A 21,064-nucleotide genomic window follows, 5' to 3' on the forward strand; every position below is an offset into this window, starting at 1 on the left:
ATGCATAAACATCTGAAAAAGGACTCTCGGACTTCTTTGAAAATTTTAAATAAATCCCAGACCATTACATCGCCCTCAGCAAAGTCCTGGTACTGTGACCAGAATTACCTCAAGGTAGAGACAAGTGTAGTGAGGCCGAGGGAGTGAGAGCCTGCTGTGATGCAACACCCTAACCCTAACCACGCAGTTACGACGCTACTGGCTAAGAAAGTGTGCAGAATGGCAGCAGCGGTTCTTGTGTTCATAAGAATTACAACATAAGAATTTAGATTACATCTTGCCTGAAGTGGGGCCTGAGTTGACTCGAAAGCTTGCATAATCTTTTTAGTTAGCCAATAAAAGGGGTCATTTTACTTGACTTCACACTACTGTACAATCATAATGGCTGACACAGTACAACACCCTAGTAGTAAGAATTAATACTAAACGCTTTGAAATCACTTCAGTCGTTTATTGTCCGGCACCTCCTGATTCACAGATACAAGAAAACCTTCACCTATGACATATCGTTTGTCTTGATGTTTCAACTTTGTTCGACTATTTGGGGTTCCCCTCTATTTTTGGTCATCTACAACCGAAAATACCACCTTTTTAGGCCATTTTTTGACCTAATTTTGCACAGGAAATGACACCCTTATGATGGAGAATAAATCAATAAGAGTCTTCAGCAAAAGGACTTGAAGATGTGCCTGCCACGTCAACAGACCTCAGGGTGTTCACTCCATAATGGCTTACGAGGGGTCAAAATTATTCCTTTTCACAAAAATTTGAAAAAATTCAGGTTCTGTAATATTGGCACGTGGAGAGTCGTTTTGTGCTATTATTGAGGTCGCTGATCACATATTTTTTGATAATTTGATTCTCTACTGGTGGTTCTTGCCCTCCAAGATTTACTCCCAGAAGGTTAAAAATGTCAAATGTGGGGTGTCATTTTAGACGATTTCAAGGTCCGTGATTATGAATATGAAGTTATTTTGGATTTTTGACCCTTTACTTTCAATGCCATGATTTTAAAGAGATCGCCAGTCATGTATAACTGAGGCAAAAATTAGTGAACCAATACACTTTTAGCAAGTCTGGTGGAAATAAAAGATCCACAGACCAGTGAAAAGGACTAAAGGGGAATACTCTAAAAACACAAAAAGGTCCTGAAATCACAAGAAGCAGAGGAGACCTAAAATGGTAATCAAGCCAAGAGGTCTGCTTATGTACCCTGCGTAAACCAAATTGGATTCAGGTGAGTGCTCTGTCATGGCAGAACAAGTCGTTTGACACAAGTGTGAGACAGTTGGTGGACGGGTGAATACGTATACACAGGGCCTTCATAAAGTATTCAGACCCCATTTTGTGATGGTGTAGCCTTGTGCTAAAATCATTTCAATCCGTTTTTTCTATTTATTGAGCGACACTCGGTTCCCCCAGCATGGCAAAGTGAAGACAGGATTTGAGGAATTTCGGCAAATTCACCTCTCTCTCTCTCTCTATATATATATATATATATATATATATATATAAAATTTGATGTCTGTCTGCCTGTATGTCTGTCCACTTTTCACAAGAGAACTACTTAACAGATTTATATCAGGTTTGTCTCTATAATTTTCTTGAACATTCCGGTTAATTTGGTGACTTCTTTCATCGTGCTAAGAATCATCGTTCACTTGCAGGATTGATATATTCGCTCTAATGTGAGACAGAGGCTACAGGCCAAGGGGAGGGTCAAGGCGTAGGGAGCCAGGCAGGGCCCTCCTCACTCACGTGCCAGCCTCCGTTTGAGTTGCTGTACCTCTCGCAACTAGTGGATACCTGTTTGTTCAGCAGACATTATCATCTAGAGATTGTTAAAGAGTAACATTTGACTTTTTGATAGAGAGATCAGAGCTACATGTGTTTTAGAGGGTACCTGCTCATTGGCAGAGATACCACATCCACGTGCTCGACTCCCCACAGTTGAACATGATTAGTTTCACATTTACTTTCTGGTTTGCCAGAGATACCGTAACTTGACAACTTTTAACATTTACATATACATTCTGTGACAGATAGGGGGCGCTATCGCTCCCTTGAACCCCTGTCCACGACTCCAAACACCAGGTAAAAGTCCACAAGTTGACTTTATTTAAATGCCACAGTGCACAAAGCACTCTCTCCTCCACTATACTCATACACAAACCAAATACACAATAAACAATCCTCCGACTCCCAGACGCGTTGCCACCCTTCCACCCAGCTCAGCTCGCCGTCTGGGAGCTCCCATAGTCCTTTTATATTCCCTGACCTGGAAGTGTTTTCAATCCCCAGTCCATGTGATCTTGTATCACTTCCCGGTCAGGTAAAAAGTCCTTTTCTTCACCCCCTTCATTCCCCTTGTCCATGTGTGCTTCTGGGGTGTAGGGAAAATACCCGTTGTTCCTCCCTGCAGCGTCTCCTAGTGGCCCCCATGGCATCCAGCAGGGCTGCGTATAAAAACTGCAATGTCCATGATGCCCTGCTGGTCTTCGGGGAACCTCCATACTGCAGGGAGAGCTCCACCTGGCGGCTTGGGGGTATTGGCCGGGATAGCAAAACCAAAAATATTGTATATCAAGAGGCCCTCGGATATGAAGCCTATCAATATAAATTCTTCTCAAACACAAATTATTATATATATTTTTAACTGATTTTTAAAGTTTGTCCTGTTTCACCACTATGTGGGTGGAGACACAGGAGACAGCTAGTTAAAGATAACAAACTGAAATATCCCATCGACACAAGTAGTCAGACTCTTAAGTCAGCACTCAGTTTTGAAGCACTTTTGGCAGCCGATCCAGCTTGGGATCTTCTTGGGTATTGTTTCAGACAGAGAGATGGTCAGACAGACTGGCATGACTGGCAGGGTGGCCCAGTAAAAAGACCAGGGTTCACCTGCCCTGTGTTCACTTTGCATGTTCTCCCCGTGTCTACGTGGGTTTCCTTTCACTGTCCAAAGACATGCAGATTTGGTGAATTGGTGATGCTACATTGGCCTGTGTGTGTGTTTGTTCTGCAATGCATTGGCTCCCTGTCCACAGTTTGTTCCTGCCTTGTGCCGTATGCCAGGTGGAATGGGCTCCTAAGTGACCCTGGTCTGAATACTGGTGTGAATGGGAAATTTCAGATTTTGAGTTTATTTAATAAATTTGAGTCTTGTCCAGTGAATTGAATTGACCACAGGTCGACTCCAAACACGGTATAGAAACTTCTCAATGATGATCCATAGAATGGGATGCACCAGAGCCAAAGCAAACAGTCTGAATACTCGTAGCAATGGGAAATTTCTCATTTTTAGCTTTAATAGATTTGCAGTCTTCTCCAGTTAGTAAAACTGACCATAGGTGGACTCCACTCAAGGTGCAGAAACATCTCAATGATGAGCAGTGGAATGGGATGCTGGGGTGGCTGTCAAAAAACAAGGCCAGTAACAGTTCATTGAGACATTCCTTGTGTGATTTTTGGGGATTTGCAAATAATAAATTGCCCACAGGAAGATATTTCTGCTGAAAAGTTGATGGCTCAAGAGGCTTAAAAGATTCTGATTTATATTTTATTTGAGAATCAGCTTTGTTACAGACAGTTAGTCAGTCATTTTCCAACCTGCTATATCCTAACACAGGGTAATGGGAGTCTGCTGGAGCCAATCCCAGCCAGCACAGGGTGCAAGGCGGGAACAAATCTTGCGCAGGGCGCCAGTCCACCACAGGACACACACCACACACTAGGGACAATTTAAGATCGCCAATGCACCTAATCTGCATGTCTTTGGACTGTGGGAGGAAACCGGAGCACCTGGAGGAAACCCACTCAGACATTAGGAGAGCATGCAAACTCCACGCAGGGAGGACCCGGGAAGAAAACCCATGTCTCCTAACTGCAAGGCAGCAGCGCTAGCGCTGCGCCACTGTGCCGACTTGTCACAGACATTTATCCTAAAATGCTTTCGGAAAAATCACTTTAGGCTAAAAGGAGACATAAGATACAACTGAGGTAAAAGGAATCCAAATTGAGAATTTGGATTTGAAAAGCCTGTGCTATTTTGTGAGATCTCTTTCTGGTTGCATTACAGTTTGTAAAAAGACCCCTTGCTGTCACCCAGAATTCCCTCTTGGTATACCTCTCCTCATGGACTGGGCCATCTAGTATAACATACAAGTTACCTCTTCCCATTCATGATGGCAAAGCGCAAGACGACCACAACAAATGTGAACATTCGTGTTTCCATCTCTTTCAAGATTTCATATCTTTCACTTATTATTGGACTGAGGCTTTTATCCAAGGTGACTTACAACATCTGAGATACGATTGGTGACATTTGTTGTGTTTTTCCAATTGGAGCGCATCCAGAAGAAATGACTTTTTTATGGCCACATGGTGTCAGTAGTGGGATTAGAACACACAGCCTCAGGTTTTGAGGTCTAAAGTCTTCACCTCTATGCCACACTGCAATGCTTTTCTGCTCGAATGAGTGTGATCTAATTGGAGGTCAGCAATAGAAATTTGAGCAACTACCTTATATACTCACGTATAAGTCAGGTCTTGAAACCCGTAAAATCGATCATAAAATCAAACCCCAACTTTTACGCCTACTCAAAAATGCAACACCTCAATTTTTTTTGTTTTTTACATCTTCTTGCCTTCTCCAATCTCGCACCAGTTTCTCAGACACATTGAATTTTGTAGCAGCAGCACATTTACCAATTTTTCTTCTTCTTTCAGCGGATCATCTTCTTCCATATTTTTCTGTCCTCATCATCTTGTTCTGTTACACCCACCACCATCATGTCCTCTCTCACCACATCCATAAACCTCCTCGTAGGCCTTTCTCTTCTTCTCTTACCTGCCAGCTCTATCCTTAGCATCCTTATCCCAGTATACCCAGCATCTCTCCTCTGCACATGTCCAAACCAACGCAATCTCGCCTCTCTGACTTTGTCTCCCAACCGTCCCACCTGAGCTGACCCTCTAATGTCCTCATTTCTAATCCTGTCCATCCTCGTCACACCCAATGCAAATCTTAGTATCTTTAACTCTGCCACCTCCAGCTCTGTCTCCTGTACCACCATCTCCAACCCATATAACATAGCTGGTCTCACTACTGTCCTGGAGACCTTCTCTCTCATACTTGTTGGTACCCGTCTGTCACAAATCACTCCTGACACTCTTCTCCACCTATTCCACCCTGCCTGCACTCTCTTTTTCACCTCTCTTCCACAATCCCCATTCTTTCACCACTACAATTATGTTTAATTTAAAACCAGCTTCATATTTTCTTCTGATTGAACAGTCCATCGTAGATAAGGGATGCTCTTATAATAAAGGTGTATGAGGGTGTGAGATACAAAACACAAAAGAGTGCAAACGTCGCTTCGGAATAGTCAAGTATTACCGCGTGGTCACGTAGGCACAATAGAGAGAGAGAGAGAAAGGTTAGGATACCTCGCATTGCCGCACCCACATAGAAACAAAAGGCCATGTGCTCCGTGGTTACTCTCTCAGGTGGGCGTTAGCATATCATAATCTCTTGTACCAATAGCGTGAGTTTTCCGGAATTCGACTCATACAACTGATATTATACGAGGTGTGATCAAAAAGTAGGGTGAACGTTGATGCAGAGCACCATCCAAGAGCAACACAAACAATTCAATTCAGGTCCATCCTAGAGCCCAGTTTTTGACCAGTTTCAGCTTGTTTGAGTCATTTTTGAGCCACTGTTGAGTTCAAGTGTGTTTTTCAAGTTTGTCGTTAATACTGGATATCGAGCAACGCGTTAACATGAAATTTTGTTTCAAATTGCAAAATGCTCAGGAAACCCATCAGATGTTACAATCGGTTTATGCCAACATTGCACCGACAATTAAGACTGTCTACAAGTGGTTTGATTGATTTCGTAATGGATCTGACTCGGTTGAAGACGAGAAAAGATCAGGACGTCCCTTCAACATCAATAACCGAGGAAAACATTGAAACGGTTTCATTTTTCATCTTGACAACACTCCTTCTCGCACATCCCTTCTAGTACGACAACTTCTGTCGGATAAAAACATTACGCTGTATCCGCATCTACCTTATTCGCCGGATCTGGCACCGTGTGACTTCTGGCTGTTCCCTAAATTGAAAATGACCATGAAAGGCAAATAATTTCAATCCATTGAGAACATCCAGGCAGCTACGACAGCCCAACTAAAGACACCCTCGAAAGAAAACTTCCGGAACTGCTTCACAAAGTGGCAGGAGCATTGGGCGAAGTGCAATTGAAGTGGAGGAGGAGAGTACTTTGAGGGTGACTAGTAATTGTAAATATTTTACTGCAATAAATGTTTCTTTTTTAAAACATTTGGTGTGATTTTTTGATCACACCTCGTAAAACACCAGAAATTATACGGTAAAATCAAGTCCCGACTTATCCATGGGAGAACTTCTCTGCGAGTATATACGGTAATCGTATTATTCAGAAGCAAGGGCCAAACTTTTGCAATCGTAGTGAAGTGTTTAATTACCATAAAAAGCTGTCCATACATTTTACCAAATATTACTGAGCACACAATGCAAATACTTTTAGCTTACAAAAAAAAACGTCAAGACAATATTTGATAGATAGATAGATAGATAGTTGGAAGATCTGACCTCCTTATGTGACTTTGCAGAGATCACTGTAAGGATGTTGTTAGACTTGAGCACAGCATTTGACACCATTGACCATTCTGTTTTAGTACACACACTAGAAAATGATGTTGGGCTCACAGACACCATGCTCGCTTGGTTTAGTTTGTATTTATCAAATTGATTCCAATACGTACAGAAATGTGCTGACAGGACTCCATCATTATACAGAGAAGTGAAATATGGTAGGTGGCACAGTGGCACAGTGGGTAGTGCTGCTGCCTCGCAGTAAGGAGACCCATCTGGGTTCGCTTCCCAGGTCCTCCCTGCGCGGAGTTTGCATGTTCTCCCCGTGTCTGCGTGGGTTTCCTCCCACAGTCCAAAGACATGCAGGTTAGGTGCATTGGCGATACTTAATTATCCCTAGTGTGTGTTTGGTGTGTGTGTGTGTCCTGCGGTGGGCTGGCACCCTGCCCGGGATTTGTTCCTACCTTGCATCCTGTGCTGGCTGGGATTTGCTCTAGCAGACCCCCGTGACCCTGTAGTTAGGATATAGCGGGTTGGAAGATGACTGACTGACTGACTGAAATATGGTGTTCCACAGGGCTCAGTACTGGGACCTTTACTGTTTCACTTTACAGGTTTCCACTGGGATCTCACATTAGGAAACATAATGTTAATTTTCACTCGTATGCAGATGACCCCCAGTTCTACTTTTCTTTTAGATCAAATGAAGTTTCTCCAATGTTTTCTTGTGTTAGTGAATTAAAGGAGTGGATGGATGAGAACTACAGTGCCTGTCTTTAAACACAGAGATGTTAATTGTTGGAGGGAGTGACGCTGATCACAACAATATTCTGTCACCGTTTAACTCAGTTGAAATCCCCATTAATTTTACTGAGTCAGCCCACAATCTCTGAGTTCTCTTTGACTCTAGCAGGTCATTTAAAGCGCACATCACAAATTTGTCCAAATCAGGTTTCTTACATCTTAAAAATGTTAGGAAATTGAGGCGCTTTCTAAATAAAACAGCATTCTGAGAAATTAATTCATGCATTTACCTCTAGTAGGATTGACTACTGCAATGCGGTGTTCACTGGATGTTCAAATTGTTCTTTATACAGCTGAAAGTTAATCCAAAATGCAAGAATCATTACAAGAACAAGAAAATACGAACACATACAAGTAACTCCAGTTCTTAAATCCTTACGCTGGCACCCAATTAAGTTTAGGGCAGATTACAAAATCCTCCTTTTAACATGTAAAGCATTAAATGGCCGAGGTCCAGCTTACTTGTCTGAACTTATCATGACTTACAAACCTGAGCGCATATTAAGATCTCAAGATGCCAGTCTGCTTGTGATTTCCAAGGATTAATAAAATAACAGTGGGAGATTGAGCTTTTAGTTACAGGACCCCTATACTGTGGAGTGGTCTGCCTGCTACTTTAAGAGATGCCCCTTCACTCTCAGGCTGAAGACTCACTACTTCAGTTTAGCACACTCTGACTAGAGCTGCTGATTAACTGTGCAGACTGCATCTCTGTTGTTAGTCATTAGCACTAAAACATAAGTAACAGGATAGTTAGAATTGGATACTAACCCTCACCTATTCTGTTTTTCTTCTTGGTACTCAAATGTGGCACTTGCTGCTCACCTGCCAAGTTGTTCTGCCTACCTAAGGTAAAGTCATCCCTGATGAAGGATCGCAGGAATCGTGGGGTAGAGGGGTCCTTTCATTGGATTGGCTGGCCCAGTGCTGTCTCAGCTGTGGAATGGCCAAATGGGGGAGGCAGCCTAATGGCTGAGGTCTCCAGGACTCCAAATCCAAAATCATATTATGTGATATCTACTGTTGAATTCTGCTCTGTACTTGTAATATTTTTATTTTTATACTGTATTGATGATTTGTTCTGTTCTGTGTATTGTGTTGTTTTGACCCCCTTCTTTTTGACACCCACTGCACGCCCAACCGACCTGGAAAAGGGGTCTCTCTTTGAACTGCCTTTCCCAAGGTTTCTTCCATTTTTTCCCTTTAAGGCTTTTTTATAGGAGTTTTTCCTTATTTTCTTAGAGAGTCAAAGCTGGGGGGCTGTCAAGAGGCAGGGCCTGTTAAAGCCCATTGTGGCACTTGTGTGATTTTGGGCTCTACAAAAATAAATTGTATTGTATTGTATCTCTACTGAAACTCAAGAGGCAACACTTGGGAGACCACTGGGGTATTTTGTCTCAGGAGGAAAATCTTGCAAAGCAGGAGACAGAAGAGCGCGTCCCCCATTTTATTTTGTTCGGATCTCGTTGTTGTTTACGAGAAACCAAAAAGAAGACAAAGAGATCTCATTTTTGATTTTTTTTGTTCCTATAGATGCTGTTTGCTGTTGTTGGAGATACCTGAGCCAAAGCAAGGGGTCTGAATGCTGGTATCAGTGGGATTTTCAAAAAATATCTCAAATTAAAATTTGAAATCCCATTTTTGCTTTGTCATTCTTGGGTATTGAGTGTAGCTTGACAAGGGAAGAAATAAAATGAAATGATTTTAGCGCAAGGCTGCAACATCACAATATGGGATTCAAAAGGTGAATGGGAAGGCGGGGGGGTCTGAATACTTTCTGAAGCCACTGTAATTCAGCAAAGACATCTGCAGATTTCAAGGACACGGCCTATTTGGAAATTCCATTACCTTTTCACGAATGAGGAGATGCGTGTTAGAATAAAGCCACAAAGCCCCCATATCCGTTATCCCAAATTGTGGTCGGTCTGCCAGCAGCATAAACAGCGGTCATATCTAAGGGGAGGGGGTCACGATCGTGTAGAATCATTCTACAGTTTTCTTTGTTGTTCTGCATGGCCTAGTTTTTCGCAGAGTTCGCACTAACGCTGAATGTGTGCCGCAGCTCAATAGGGCTGCCGTCACCCCTGTGGACCGGCTTTTGTGCCCACCGCATACCAGAAGTCACTATCAAATTTTAAACAGCTGCAGGATGAGTAAATTATTCAAAGAGAACAAAAGATTGCGTGCAGTAATGACTTACAAATTGAGGCTTTGAGAGTTACCAAATGGTTATTATCCTCAGACGGATGAAGCCCGCTAATATAGAGCCGCAATTTCATCTGCCCACGCTGCCCGAGGGTCCATTAAAAACAAATTGGAATTTCATATTCCGTCACGAGGAATGTTATCGATGATGCGGGTTATCAAGAGTGACTTCGTAAAAGTCTTCAGACCCCCTGCACTTTCTGCACACTTGATCGTGTTGTAGATTTCACTTCAAATGGAAGCATTGGCCACATTTGCCCATCATTCTGCACTCAATCGCTCATAATGACAAAGTGACGATGACACATTTTCAGAAAGGTTTCTGAGTTAATTAAAAATCAAAAACTGAAATCTCTCATTCCGAGAAGTATTCCGACACTTTGCCGTGGTGCCCCCCTGTTTGCTTTAATTCTCCTTGAGATGTTTCTAGAACTTGATTGTGGCAAACTGAATCGATGGGCCATCACGTAGAAAGGCACAGGTGTCCCTGTGTATAGAAGGTCTCACAATTCACATTGCATGTCAGGACACAAACCAAACCATGAACTCCAAGGAACTCTCTGGAGACCTCCGTGATCAAAGTGTGGTGAGACGCAGCTTAGGCCCAGGGGATCAAACCATTTCTAAGATTTGTGAAATTGAAGAAGTTTGGAACTACCAGGACTATTTCTCGAGTTGGCCATCCATCTAAACTGAGTAACCAGGCAGGAAGGTCCCTGGTCACAGAGGTGACAATTGTCACTGTGACAGAAGTCCTCTGTTGAGATGGGAGAACCTTTCAGAAGGACGACCATCTCAGCGGCACTCCATCAATCCGGTATTAATGGTAGTGTGAGCAGACAAAACTCATACTTGAGTGAAAGACGTATGAGAGTCCAATGCATGATCAAAGTGACATGGCTTAGGCCCAAGGAATCAAACCGTTTCTAAAGCTTTGAGTGTTCCCATTCATCCAAACTGAGTAACCAGTTAAGAAAGAAAGACCAGGCAAGAAAAACAAATCATGAACTCCGAGGAACTCTTTGTAAACCTCCACAACCAAAACTGTGTTGAGGCATAGACCAGAGCAAGGTGATAAACCCATTTCTAAAGGGTGTGAGTGTTCGCAAAAGCAGAGTGACCTCAGAAATTATCAAATGGAAGAAGTTTGGAACCACCAGGACTCTTCCTAGGGTTGACTGTCTGGCCAAACTGAGTACCCAAGCAAGAACAGCCTCGGTCAAGGAGGAGAACAAGAACCCAATGGTCACTCTAGCAGACCATAAGATGTCATTCAGAAAGCCTCACTTGTCTTGTGGTTGAATAAGTAACTCCACGTCACCATTGGAAAATGTTTGGGGCACCAACCCAGTCATCTCTCTTTATGTCCAACAAAACATAATGCAAAGTCAATGAAAAATAGGACCACTATGCGTGCCATTAAAACAAAAATCTTAAAAAATAAGATTGCAATCAGGCTAAGTAGGATTAGGACTGCAAGGAACGAACTTCGTCCTGTGGAGACTGAAAAACTCCTCCCAGCAGTTGCGTGATTTATAGGTGGTGGACCAAAAGGGGCGGAGTCAGTTGCCCTCACTGGATGGAGGGAACAAGAGAGGAGGAGGTTACTGCCAGCGTCCCATCACGACCCAGGAGTGGTAGTGCAAACCTCAGATGAGCCTGGAGAGTGATCCATGCATGACAGTATAGAGGGTCCCACGATTCAAGCCAGGATTTCCAGGAAACTCTCTGCAGACCACCACAATCAAAATGTGATGTAGCGTAGATCAGGGCAAAGGAGTTAAGACCACCATTTTTAAAGTGCTGAGTCTTCCTAGGAGCACAGTGGCCTCAGTATTTGAGAAACAGAAGAAGTCTAGAACCACCAGGACCCTTCTTAGACTTAGCCGTCCAACCGAACTAAGTAAACCGAGTAGAATAGTCAAGTGGCCGTGACTGGTACAATTGGGACATAAGCGGTAGTAACACTGAAAATATGGTGGCAGTTTTGTGTTTTGGTATCCCCCAGTTGCATAAACTTGAAAAAAATCTTTTGTGATCGTTAGTACTTCAAGCAGGCCGAGAGCTACGGTTTTTGTTTCTGTTTTTGCCCCCCTTTTTGACTTTGACTTTGATTTTTGATTTGCCCCTGTGCTGTTGTCACGTGTGTTCCATTACAATCTTCTTGCTTCCACCCGGTTTGGCCCTAACTATGATTCTCATTACGCAAATTTATCGCATATTGTTTTCTTGTCTTTCATAAAAAACTCTGGAAACATTCACTCATTGCATACAACTTATTCTGAACTGCAAGGTCAGATTAAGACCCCCCCACAGGGATATACAATACAATATAATGCAATTTATTTTTGTGTAGACCAAAATCACATAAGGAGTGCTGCAGTGGGCTTTATCAGGTCCTGCCTCTTGACAGCCAAGTCTTGACTCTCTAAGAAGACAAGGAAAAACCTTGTAGGGAAAAAATGGAAGAAACCTTGGGAAAGGCAATTCAAAGAGAGGCCCCCTTCCAGGTAGGCTGGGCATGCAGTAGGTGTCAAAAACAAGGGGTCAATACAATACAATACACAGAACAGAACACATGTAATCCGCAACACAATAAAGTAGTCAGTCAGTCATTCATTATCCAACCCACTGTATCCTAACACAGGGTCACGGGGGTCTGCTGGAGCCAATCCCAGCCAACACAGGGCGCAAGGCAGGAACAGATCCCTGAGCAGGGCACCAGCCCACTGCAGAATATAATAGTACAATAGATATATTACAAGTACACAGCAGAATGCAGCAGTAGATGATTCACATAATACGGTTTGGATTTGATCAGACTCCAGGAGAATATGGAGTCCACTTCTCAAATGACATCTAGTGATGCCCCCTCTGTGTGGTATCAAATCTCACTCTAGACTCCTTTCACGTGTAGCTCTTCACTGGTGGAACAAGCCTCCCAGCTCCGTTAGAAATTCTTAATCCCTCCATGTGTTTACGAAGCGTGTGAAGACCCTCTTGGTTGGCGAGTTTCTGTCTAACTGCGCTGTTTGGTTTCATTATCTAGGAATTATTGAGAAGTCAAGCGAAATGATGCCTTTTATTGGCTAACTAAAAAGATTACAATATGCAAGCTATTTGAGGCAACTCGGGCCCCATCTTTGGGCAAGACACACATCACCAGATTACATGTCGCCTGAAGAAGGGGCCTGAGTTGCCTCGAAAGGTTGCAATATTATAATCTTTTTAGTTAGACAATAAAAGGGGTCATTTTGCTTGATGTCTCACTACATTCATAATGGCTAACATGGTACCACACTCTAGTATTATCTAGGAATTGTAACTAATTGCCGTTTTGGCTCTGACCTCTTCACTTGTGGTGGTCAGTTTTCTCCCCTTGTCCTGTCATACTTCTGGCCAAACAGCCCCTCCAGACTGATGCTGATTCGATTTTATGTTGACCTCTTTGGTCAAAGGTGTCTGCTAAGCCAATAATGTATGTATGTGTAAACACAAAACTAACCCTGAACACAAATTCCCTAGGGGTGAAGAACCCTTTTAAAAACACAGTATGGTTTGTTCCCAGAAGATGCAGAAAACCCATCAAAATGTAATTCACGTCCATCCAAACAATGGTAGCCTGACAGCTGAAGGTTGCTGGGTTCAGACCCCAGCTTTCTCCCCGTCTCTGTGGCGTTAGCACCACGTCCATGTTGGGTTCCTGCATAGGAATTAGAATATCGATCAATTTGGTCCATTTGACAGTGATACCAGAGTCGGTTCAGAAGTTCTAAAGACCACCCCCTCCTGCTTCTGAGATGTCGGGTCACCAGCTTGCTTAATGTCCAAAACAGGTGGCCAGAGCTGAACCCGAGTCCAGAATACAGTCGTGGTCAAAAGTTTTGAGAATGACCTAAATGTTGGTTTTCACAAAGTTTGCTGCTTCAGTGTTTGTAGATCTTTTTGTCAGATGTTTCTATGGGATACTGAAGTAGAATTACAAGCATTTCAGACGTTTCAAAGACTTTTATTGACAATGACAAGAAGTTTACACAAAGAGTCCATATTTGCAGTTTTGCAGTGTTGGCCCTTCTTTCTTTTTCAAGACCTCTGCAATTCGCCCTGGCAGGCTGTCAACCAACATCTGGGCCAAATCCTGACTGATGGCAGCCCATTCTTACATAATCAGTGCTTGGGGTTTATCAGCAATCGCCTCTTGAGGATTAACCACAAGTTCTCAATGGGAGTTTCCTGGCCATGGACCCCTAAATGTCAATGTTTTGTTCCCCAAGCCACTTAGTTCTCACTTTTGAATTATGGTCTGGTGCTCCATCATGCTGGTCACCAAACTGTTCTTAATTGTTGAGAGAAGTTGCTCTCGGAGGATGCTTTGGTCCCATTCTTTATTCATGGCTGTGTCCTTATGCCAAATTGTGAGTGAGCCCACCACCTTGGATGGGAAGCAAACCCACATGATATGAATGGTCTCAGGATGCTTTACTGTTGGCCTGACACTGAACTGATGGTAGCACCACTCACCTTTTCTTCTCTGGTTGCCGGAAAGGGGATTCATCAGAGAAAATGACTTGACCCCAGCAGTACTCAGCAATCCCAAAGTCCAATCCCAGAATATCAGTCTGTCTCTGATGATTTTCTTGCCTTCTTTGCTGCCCTTCTTGACGCCCACCTGGCCATCCTCCCAAAGTCTTCACCTCACTCACACCTGAGTAAACTCAGTTGAATCCGCTTTAGGAGACGCTCCTGGCACTTGCTGGACATTTTTGGGTGCTCTGACACCTTCTCCAACCCTCTATTGTAACTCAATCAGCGTGACAGAGTGACCTCCAGCCTATGTGCTTGTCGACGCTCTCACCTTTGTTAACGAGAGAATCACTAAAGTGACATCAGCAGGTCCTTTGGTGGCAGGGCTGACATGCAGTGGTTTTTTGGGATTGAAGTTCATTTTCATGGCAAAGAGGGACTTTTGCAATTCATTGCAATTCATCTGATCACTCTTCAGAACATTCTGGAATAGATGCAAATGGCCATCATAAAAACTGAAGCAGCAAACTTTGCGAAAATTCCTATTTGTGTCATTCTCAAAACTTCTGGCCATGACTGTACATGGAGATTGAGCCCAGGATTGTCTTTTCAAAATTTCCCCTTTAACGCATCTCCCTTCACAGACTTCAGCAGGGCAGATAACTGAGCCGACACCTCACAAACCAGCCGCCCCTGCCAGAAAGTTGTAAAAGTTCACTTGAACAAAAGGGGCTTTTTGGTGGAGCCCGCCTGAGACATTTTCCAAAAAGATGAAAGTGTCACTTTCTGTGATGGCTGAGCCCTTCTCATTGAGTAATGTCAAACAGCTCATAAGAATCCCAATTTAGAAAGTCCTCTGCACTGTTCTGTGTGCCCCCCGGTATGGTGGGCTAAAGAGATGGGGGGGAAATGTCATTAAAGCGTCATTGAAATATCACAACTGCTCAACAGCATGCCTCACAAAATATTGATTTCCTGACTGCATGCTGATCAACATGACTCATTTTGCATTCCAGGGTGGGATGCGTGCCCCCGTTTGCTGCTGATGGAGGAATACGGAGAGACTCTGTGTGATCAGACTGCAATGGTGAGTCCCTCTATTTACATTTTGCTTTTTTGTGCTGCTAAAAAAATATTATTGGACTTCTTCTTATGTTCTTTCCGTTCATTTCAGTTTAGGGGAGTTGAGAAATATGCATGGGGGAAAAAGAAAATGGCAGATCTAAAAACAAAAGGTGTCACTGGTATTAGGGAGCTAAAGTGAAACGGCCTCGCTGAAAGTTCCTTTTGTCATCATCGTGATTAACGTTAGGCTGAGTTTGGTGGGTTAGACCCCACATTTAGAATCTGAATGTTCTTCAACTGGACCCAAGCATTTCTTCTTCTTATAAAGAGTGGGAACAATAACAGCAATAATAATAATAATCTTCTTCATCCTCCCCCTCATCTTTACCCACATCTGCGTGAGGTCGATGTGCTTGACCAGTCTTCTCCATTCAGCTCAGTCCTGCAGCCCCTGCTCATTGCCTTCCGATGTTCTTTGACTTTCTCCATCCTCCTCCACTCTGGCCTTCCTCACTTTCTCTTCCCCATGTCCATCCCTCTTTGGCCCACTTATTCCTAGTCTCCCCTCTCCTCTTCACTAGTCCACACCACCTCAACCTCCTTTCCTGTACTTTCTCAGCCATCTCTACCACTTTTGTTGTACATCTAATGCTCTCATTTCTTATTCTGTCCTGCACACATCCATCCATCTCCACATTCTCATTTTTGCCATATCCAACTTCTTCTTCTGCGCTCCCTTTCAAAGTCAAAGTCAAAGTGAACTTTATTGTCATCTCAACCATATACAAGTATACAGATAGACGAAATTGCGAAGCTCAGGGTCCACAGTGTAACAACATGATGTGCAAATAATAAATTAAAAATAGAATTAAAATTGAAAAATTTAAAAATTAAAAACACAAACAAGACAAGACATTGTGCAAAGATAGGATAAAGAAGTAGCAGCAGTATTGAAGTGTAAGATATGTAATATAATAAATTAATAAATAATAAATAATAGATATACTGTAGATAATACAGAAATTATCAGTGTTTGCTAATAGTTGTTTAAGACGTGTGTAAAAATGACAGGTCAGAATGTTTCACAGCAGAAGGATATCAAGAGTGTCAAAATACTTAAAGGTCAGCATGAGATTTTCAGTTCTTTTCTACATGCTGTGGTCCCCGGCCGGGATGCCCAGGAGGACCTGAGGAGGACTTGTGCCTCCTCCAGACCGTGAGGGGGTGTCCGTCCTGGTTATGTAGGGGGCCTCGGGTGAAGGGCTTGGAAGCCCAGCGCTGTAGGGACCCGTGGCCACCGCCAGGCGGCGCCCCGATGCCGGAGTATCCCGTGTGGGACCTGGTCGGGGCTGGAGCCTGGCCGGGACGCCCAGGAGGACCGGAGGAGGGCTTGTGCCTCCTCCAGACTGCAAGGGGGCAATCGCCCTTTTTGTATTGGGGGCCACGGGTAGAGGGCTTGGAAGCCCAACCCTGTAGGGGCCCGTGGCCACCGCCAGGCGGCGGCCCAGGTGCCTGAGGAACCCTAGAACCCTGCACTTCCGCCACACCAGGAAGTGCTGCGGGAAAGAGAACAGGGGACACCCGGACGGCTTCCGGGTGCGCAGCCGGCACTTCCGCCACACTGGGGTGTGGCCATGATTGATTGCCGGGAAGCAGCTGGAGCCCATCCGGGTTCCCATATAAGGCGCCGCCTCCCTTCAGTCGATAGTGGATGTCGGGTGGAAGAGGACAGAGCTGGAGAGAGGACGGGAGGCGGTCGAAAGGCACAGTGACTGAGAGTGTGACCTGGACTTTGGGGAATCGGTGCAAGAGGCACTGGGGTTTGTGAGCACGAATTGTAAATATTTCTGTAAATAAATAGTGTGTGGTGGAACTATGTTGTCCGTCTGCCTGTGTCCTGGTCCCAGTCCACAATGCACACTCATCTTTGCAGGACTAGAGGTGGTTGAGGCCATGTGGAAGGTCCCAGGGGGCAGCCTGGTGTTAAGGAGTCTAACAGCTTGGGGGTAAAAACTCTCCTGCAGCCTGGCAGATTTGGCTCTGATGCTGCAATATCTTCTCTTGGATGGCAGAAGTGTGAAAAGTCCATGTGAGGGGTGTAAGGGGTCCTGCACAATGCTGTAGGCTTTGCGGACACTGCGTTTGTAAAATATGTCCTGTAGTGAAGGGAGAGGCACCCCAATAATGTTCTCTGCTGTCTTCACTATCCTTTGCAGGCGCTTGCGGTCGGATATGTTGCAGTTTCCATACTAGACAGTGATGCAGCTGGTCAGGACACTCTCCATGGTGCCTCTGTAGAACATGGTGAGGATGGAAGGGGGAAGACGCGCTCGCTTCAGCCGCCTCAGGAAGTGTAGTCTCTGCTGGGCTTTCTTGATTAGTGATGAGGTGTTATGTGTCCATGTAAGTTCCTCAGTTATGTGCACACCGAGGAACTTGGTACTCCTAACAATCTCCACATCTAAACCATTGATGTTGAGTGGGATGTGGACAGGACGTGATTTTCTGAAGTCCACGATTATCTCTTTTGTCTTGTCGACATTGAGAGATAGATTGTTGCCTTCACACCATGCAGACAGCCATTTCACCTCATCTCTGTATGCTCTTTCATCATCCCTGCCTATCAGTCCCAGCACCGTTGTATCATCCGCAAACTTGATGATGTGGTTGGTGTTGTGCATGGCTGTGCAGTCGTGAGTCAGCAGGGTGAACAGCAGTGGACTAAGCACACAGCCCTGCGGTGCTCCAGTGCTCAGTGTGATGATGCTGGAAGTGTTGTGGCCCATCCGAACTGACTGGGGCCTCTCTGTCAAGAAGTCCAGGATCCAATTGCAGAGGGTGGTGTTCAGGCCCAACCTGCTCAGTTTTACAACCAGCTTTGGAGGGATGATTGTGTTCAAGGCAGAGCTAAAGTCTATGAGTAGCATCCTGACATATGTGTCTTTTTTATCCAGATGTGTCAGGGAAAGGTGAAGGGCAGAGCATATGGCATCCTCAGTTGACCTGTTTGAGCGGTATGCAAACTGAAGAGGGTCAAGGGAGGCAGGGAGATTAGTCTTTATGTGTGACATGACTAACCTTTAGAAGCACTTCATTATAATTGGCGTGAGTGCAACTGGTCGGTAGTCATTCAGGCATGTCACTGATGACTTCTTCGGCACTGGTATGATGGTGGTCGACTTGAAGCATGCTGGGACTGACGACTGGCTCAGAGATGTGTTGAAGATGTCTGCGAGGACACCAGCCAGTTGACTGGCACATTCTTTGAGCACAAGACCAGGTATGTTGTCAGGTCCTGCAGCCTTGCGTGGATTGACTCTGGATAGAGTCCTCCTCACATCTGTTATGGAGAGACAGAGTGCTTTACTGCCCACCATGGCTCAGGTCCATACCATCATAACTGGTCTTATCACTGTCTACCTTGAACCTTGGTCTTAATTCTGGGATCACACAACCCTCCGGATGCCTTCTTCCAATTGTTCTACCCTCACTGCACTCTATGAGTGAATCCAGGAGGGGGCGCTAGCTCCTTAGGAATGCATTCTTTCATGATTGTGGTGTGTTACGTAACCTGACTGTATATAGATATAAAATAAAAGGCGACGCCTTCCCTAGTGATACGGCGGTAGGAATTCACGCAAAAGAGATAACTTAGTTTTGTCTAATGTTAGCCTTACGCCACATAACAGATGAACGAAAGCCAATGACAAGAACTCAATTCAGGAGTGGGGACCCCGAGGTGTTGAGTCTGTCGATGTTTGCCGGGGCAGTGGAAGGCATTATCTCCCATCTATCGGTTGGCTTCAAAGGTGTGCTTGGCCGTTTTCCAAGGCTTTATACAGTTCCACGTGCAGACCCCCAATCAGGTGAACATGCAATTCAGAACACGGCAACGAGGATACGGTTTCATGCTGACTTTGACAGACAAAAAATAGTATACACCAGTCCTCAGTCTCATTGCACCTTTTTCAGTTGTTCCAATCTGTCTCATGTCGTACTGCCTGCTTAGCAGTTCTACAGTATATGGTGAAGCCCTGGTCTAAATCTGGCTCTGTGTCAGCTGTGCATGTGCATAGAAAAAAGCAGATTTAGAAGAGACAGATTTGCACAGAGCGCAGTGACGTATTAAACTTATGCCGTTACAATGGGTTATCTCTGCATCTAACTCTGTATCTTGGGCTACCACTGATCCTCGATATTTAAGCTTCTCCACTCTTTTCAATGGCTCTCCCTGCACACTAACTTCTGAATTCTGATCATCATTGACCCTCCCATATTCTGTCTTCTTCTTCTTCCTATTTATCTTCAACCTTCTATCTTCCAAAGCTTCTCCTCCATTTTTCCAAATTCCTTTCCACGTTCCCCTTTCTGGTGTTGCACAACACAATGTCATCAGTACAAAATCTGCACCAGGGGGCTTGGTCTTTTATCACACAAGTCAACACATCCATAACAAGATCAAAGGGGTCAGGACTTCAAGAAGACCCCTAGTGCAGACCTCTTTGAACTGGGGTCTTGTCTTTTAGTCCTCGCTCCCACAAAGATATCATACAGAATCCTCACACAATTCTGTGGTGGTCCTCCTTTTGCTCTCATGCACCTCCAGACCTATTGATGGGGCACGCACCGTCAATTAACACCACATGCAATCCTTTGTGTTTTATCATGATGATCCTGTATGAGTTGTCTCAATAATAATAATAATCAAATTATAATAATACTCATGCTTCAGCGTGTATGTGTTCTTATGAGAAGGCCTTCTTACATCGGAAATTAGACATCCAATTCAACATAAACTCAAGCTGTAGCAGACCCTTGTTATTTTGTTATTGTTGTTATCAAATATTGTATTCTTCTAAGCATAGTTTATTTTTCTAATAACTGAATCCTATTCCAACATAACTTTACATTACTTATTGAAAACTGAGCCAGGAAAACCTACGAAAAATAATGATGACCGAAAATCATAAAAGAATTCAAATTCCTTCCATGGCCTCCCTGATCTAAACATCAATAGACCTTAATGGAGCACAAAGTGCAAAGCAGACCTCCACCTCCTTCATGCCTCAAACAACTGAAGGCTTTAGATAGATAGATAGATAGATAGATAGATAGATAGATAGATAGATAGATAGATAGATAGATAGATAGATAGATAGATAGATAGATAGAGTGAAAGGCACTATATAATAGATAGATAGATAGATAGATAGATAGATAGATAGATAGATATGAAAGGCACTATATAATAGATAGATAGATAGATAGATAGATAGATAGATAGATAGATAGATAGACAGATATGAAAGGCACTATATAATAGATAGATAGATAGATAGATATGAAAGGCACTATATGATTGATAGATAGATAGATGTGAAAGGCGCTATATAATAGATAGATAGATATAAAAGGCACTATATGATAGATAGATAGACAGATAGATAGATATGAAAGGCACTATATGATAGATAGATAGATAGATAGATAGATAGATAGATAGATAGATAGAGTGAAAGGCACTATATAATAGATAGATAGATAGATAGATAGATAGATAGATAGATAGATATAAAAGGCACTATATAATAGATAGATAGATAGATAGATAGATAGATAGATAGATAGATAGACAGATATGAAAGGCACTATATAATATATAGATAGATATAAAAGGCACTATATGATAGATAGATAGATAGATGTGAAAGGCGCTATATAATAGATAGATAGATATAAAAGGCACTATATGATAGATAGATAGATAGATAGATAGATAGATAGATAGATAGATAGATAGATAGATAGATAGATAGAATTTAAT

The 21,064-nt window shown here is 43.5% G+C and overlaps 1 protein-coding gene across 4 annotated transcripts in view; it reads left to right on the top strand.

Moving 5' to 3' along the window:
* LOC120533077 (A-kinase anchor protein 2) overlaps positions 1–21,064 on the top strand; it is a 312,165-nt gene that overhangs the window by 189,736 nt on the left and 101,365 nt on the right. For all 4 annotated transcript variants that reach the window (XM_039759731.1, XM_039759729.1, XM_039759730.1 and 1 more), the window contains one exon: positions 15,192–15,262. In XM_039759731.1, the coding sequence (XP_039615665.1) occupies positions 15,192–15,262 (71 nt within the window). The remainder of the gene's footprint in view (positions 1–15,191; positions 15,263–21,064) is intronic.

The sequence above is a fragment of the Polypterus senegalus genome, chromosome 7 (genome assembly GCF_016835505.1).
Source record: "Polypterus senegalus isolate Bchr_013 chromosome 7, ASM1683550v1, whole genome shotgun sequence".
Lineage (NCBI taxonomy): Eukaryota > Metazoa > Chordata > Cladistia > Polypteriformes > Polypteridae > Polypterus > Polypterus senegalus.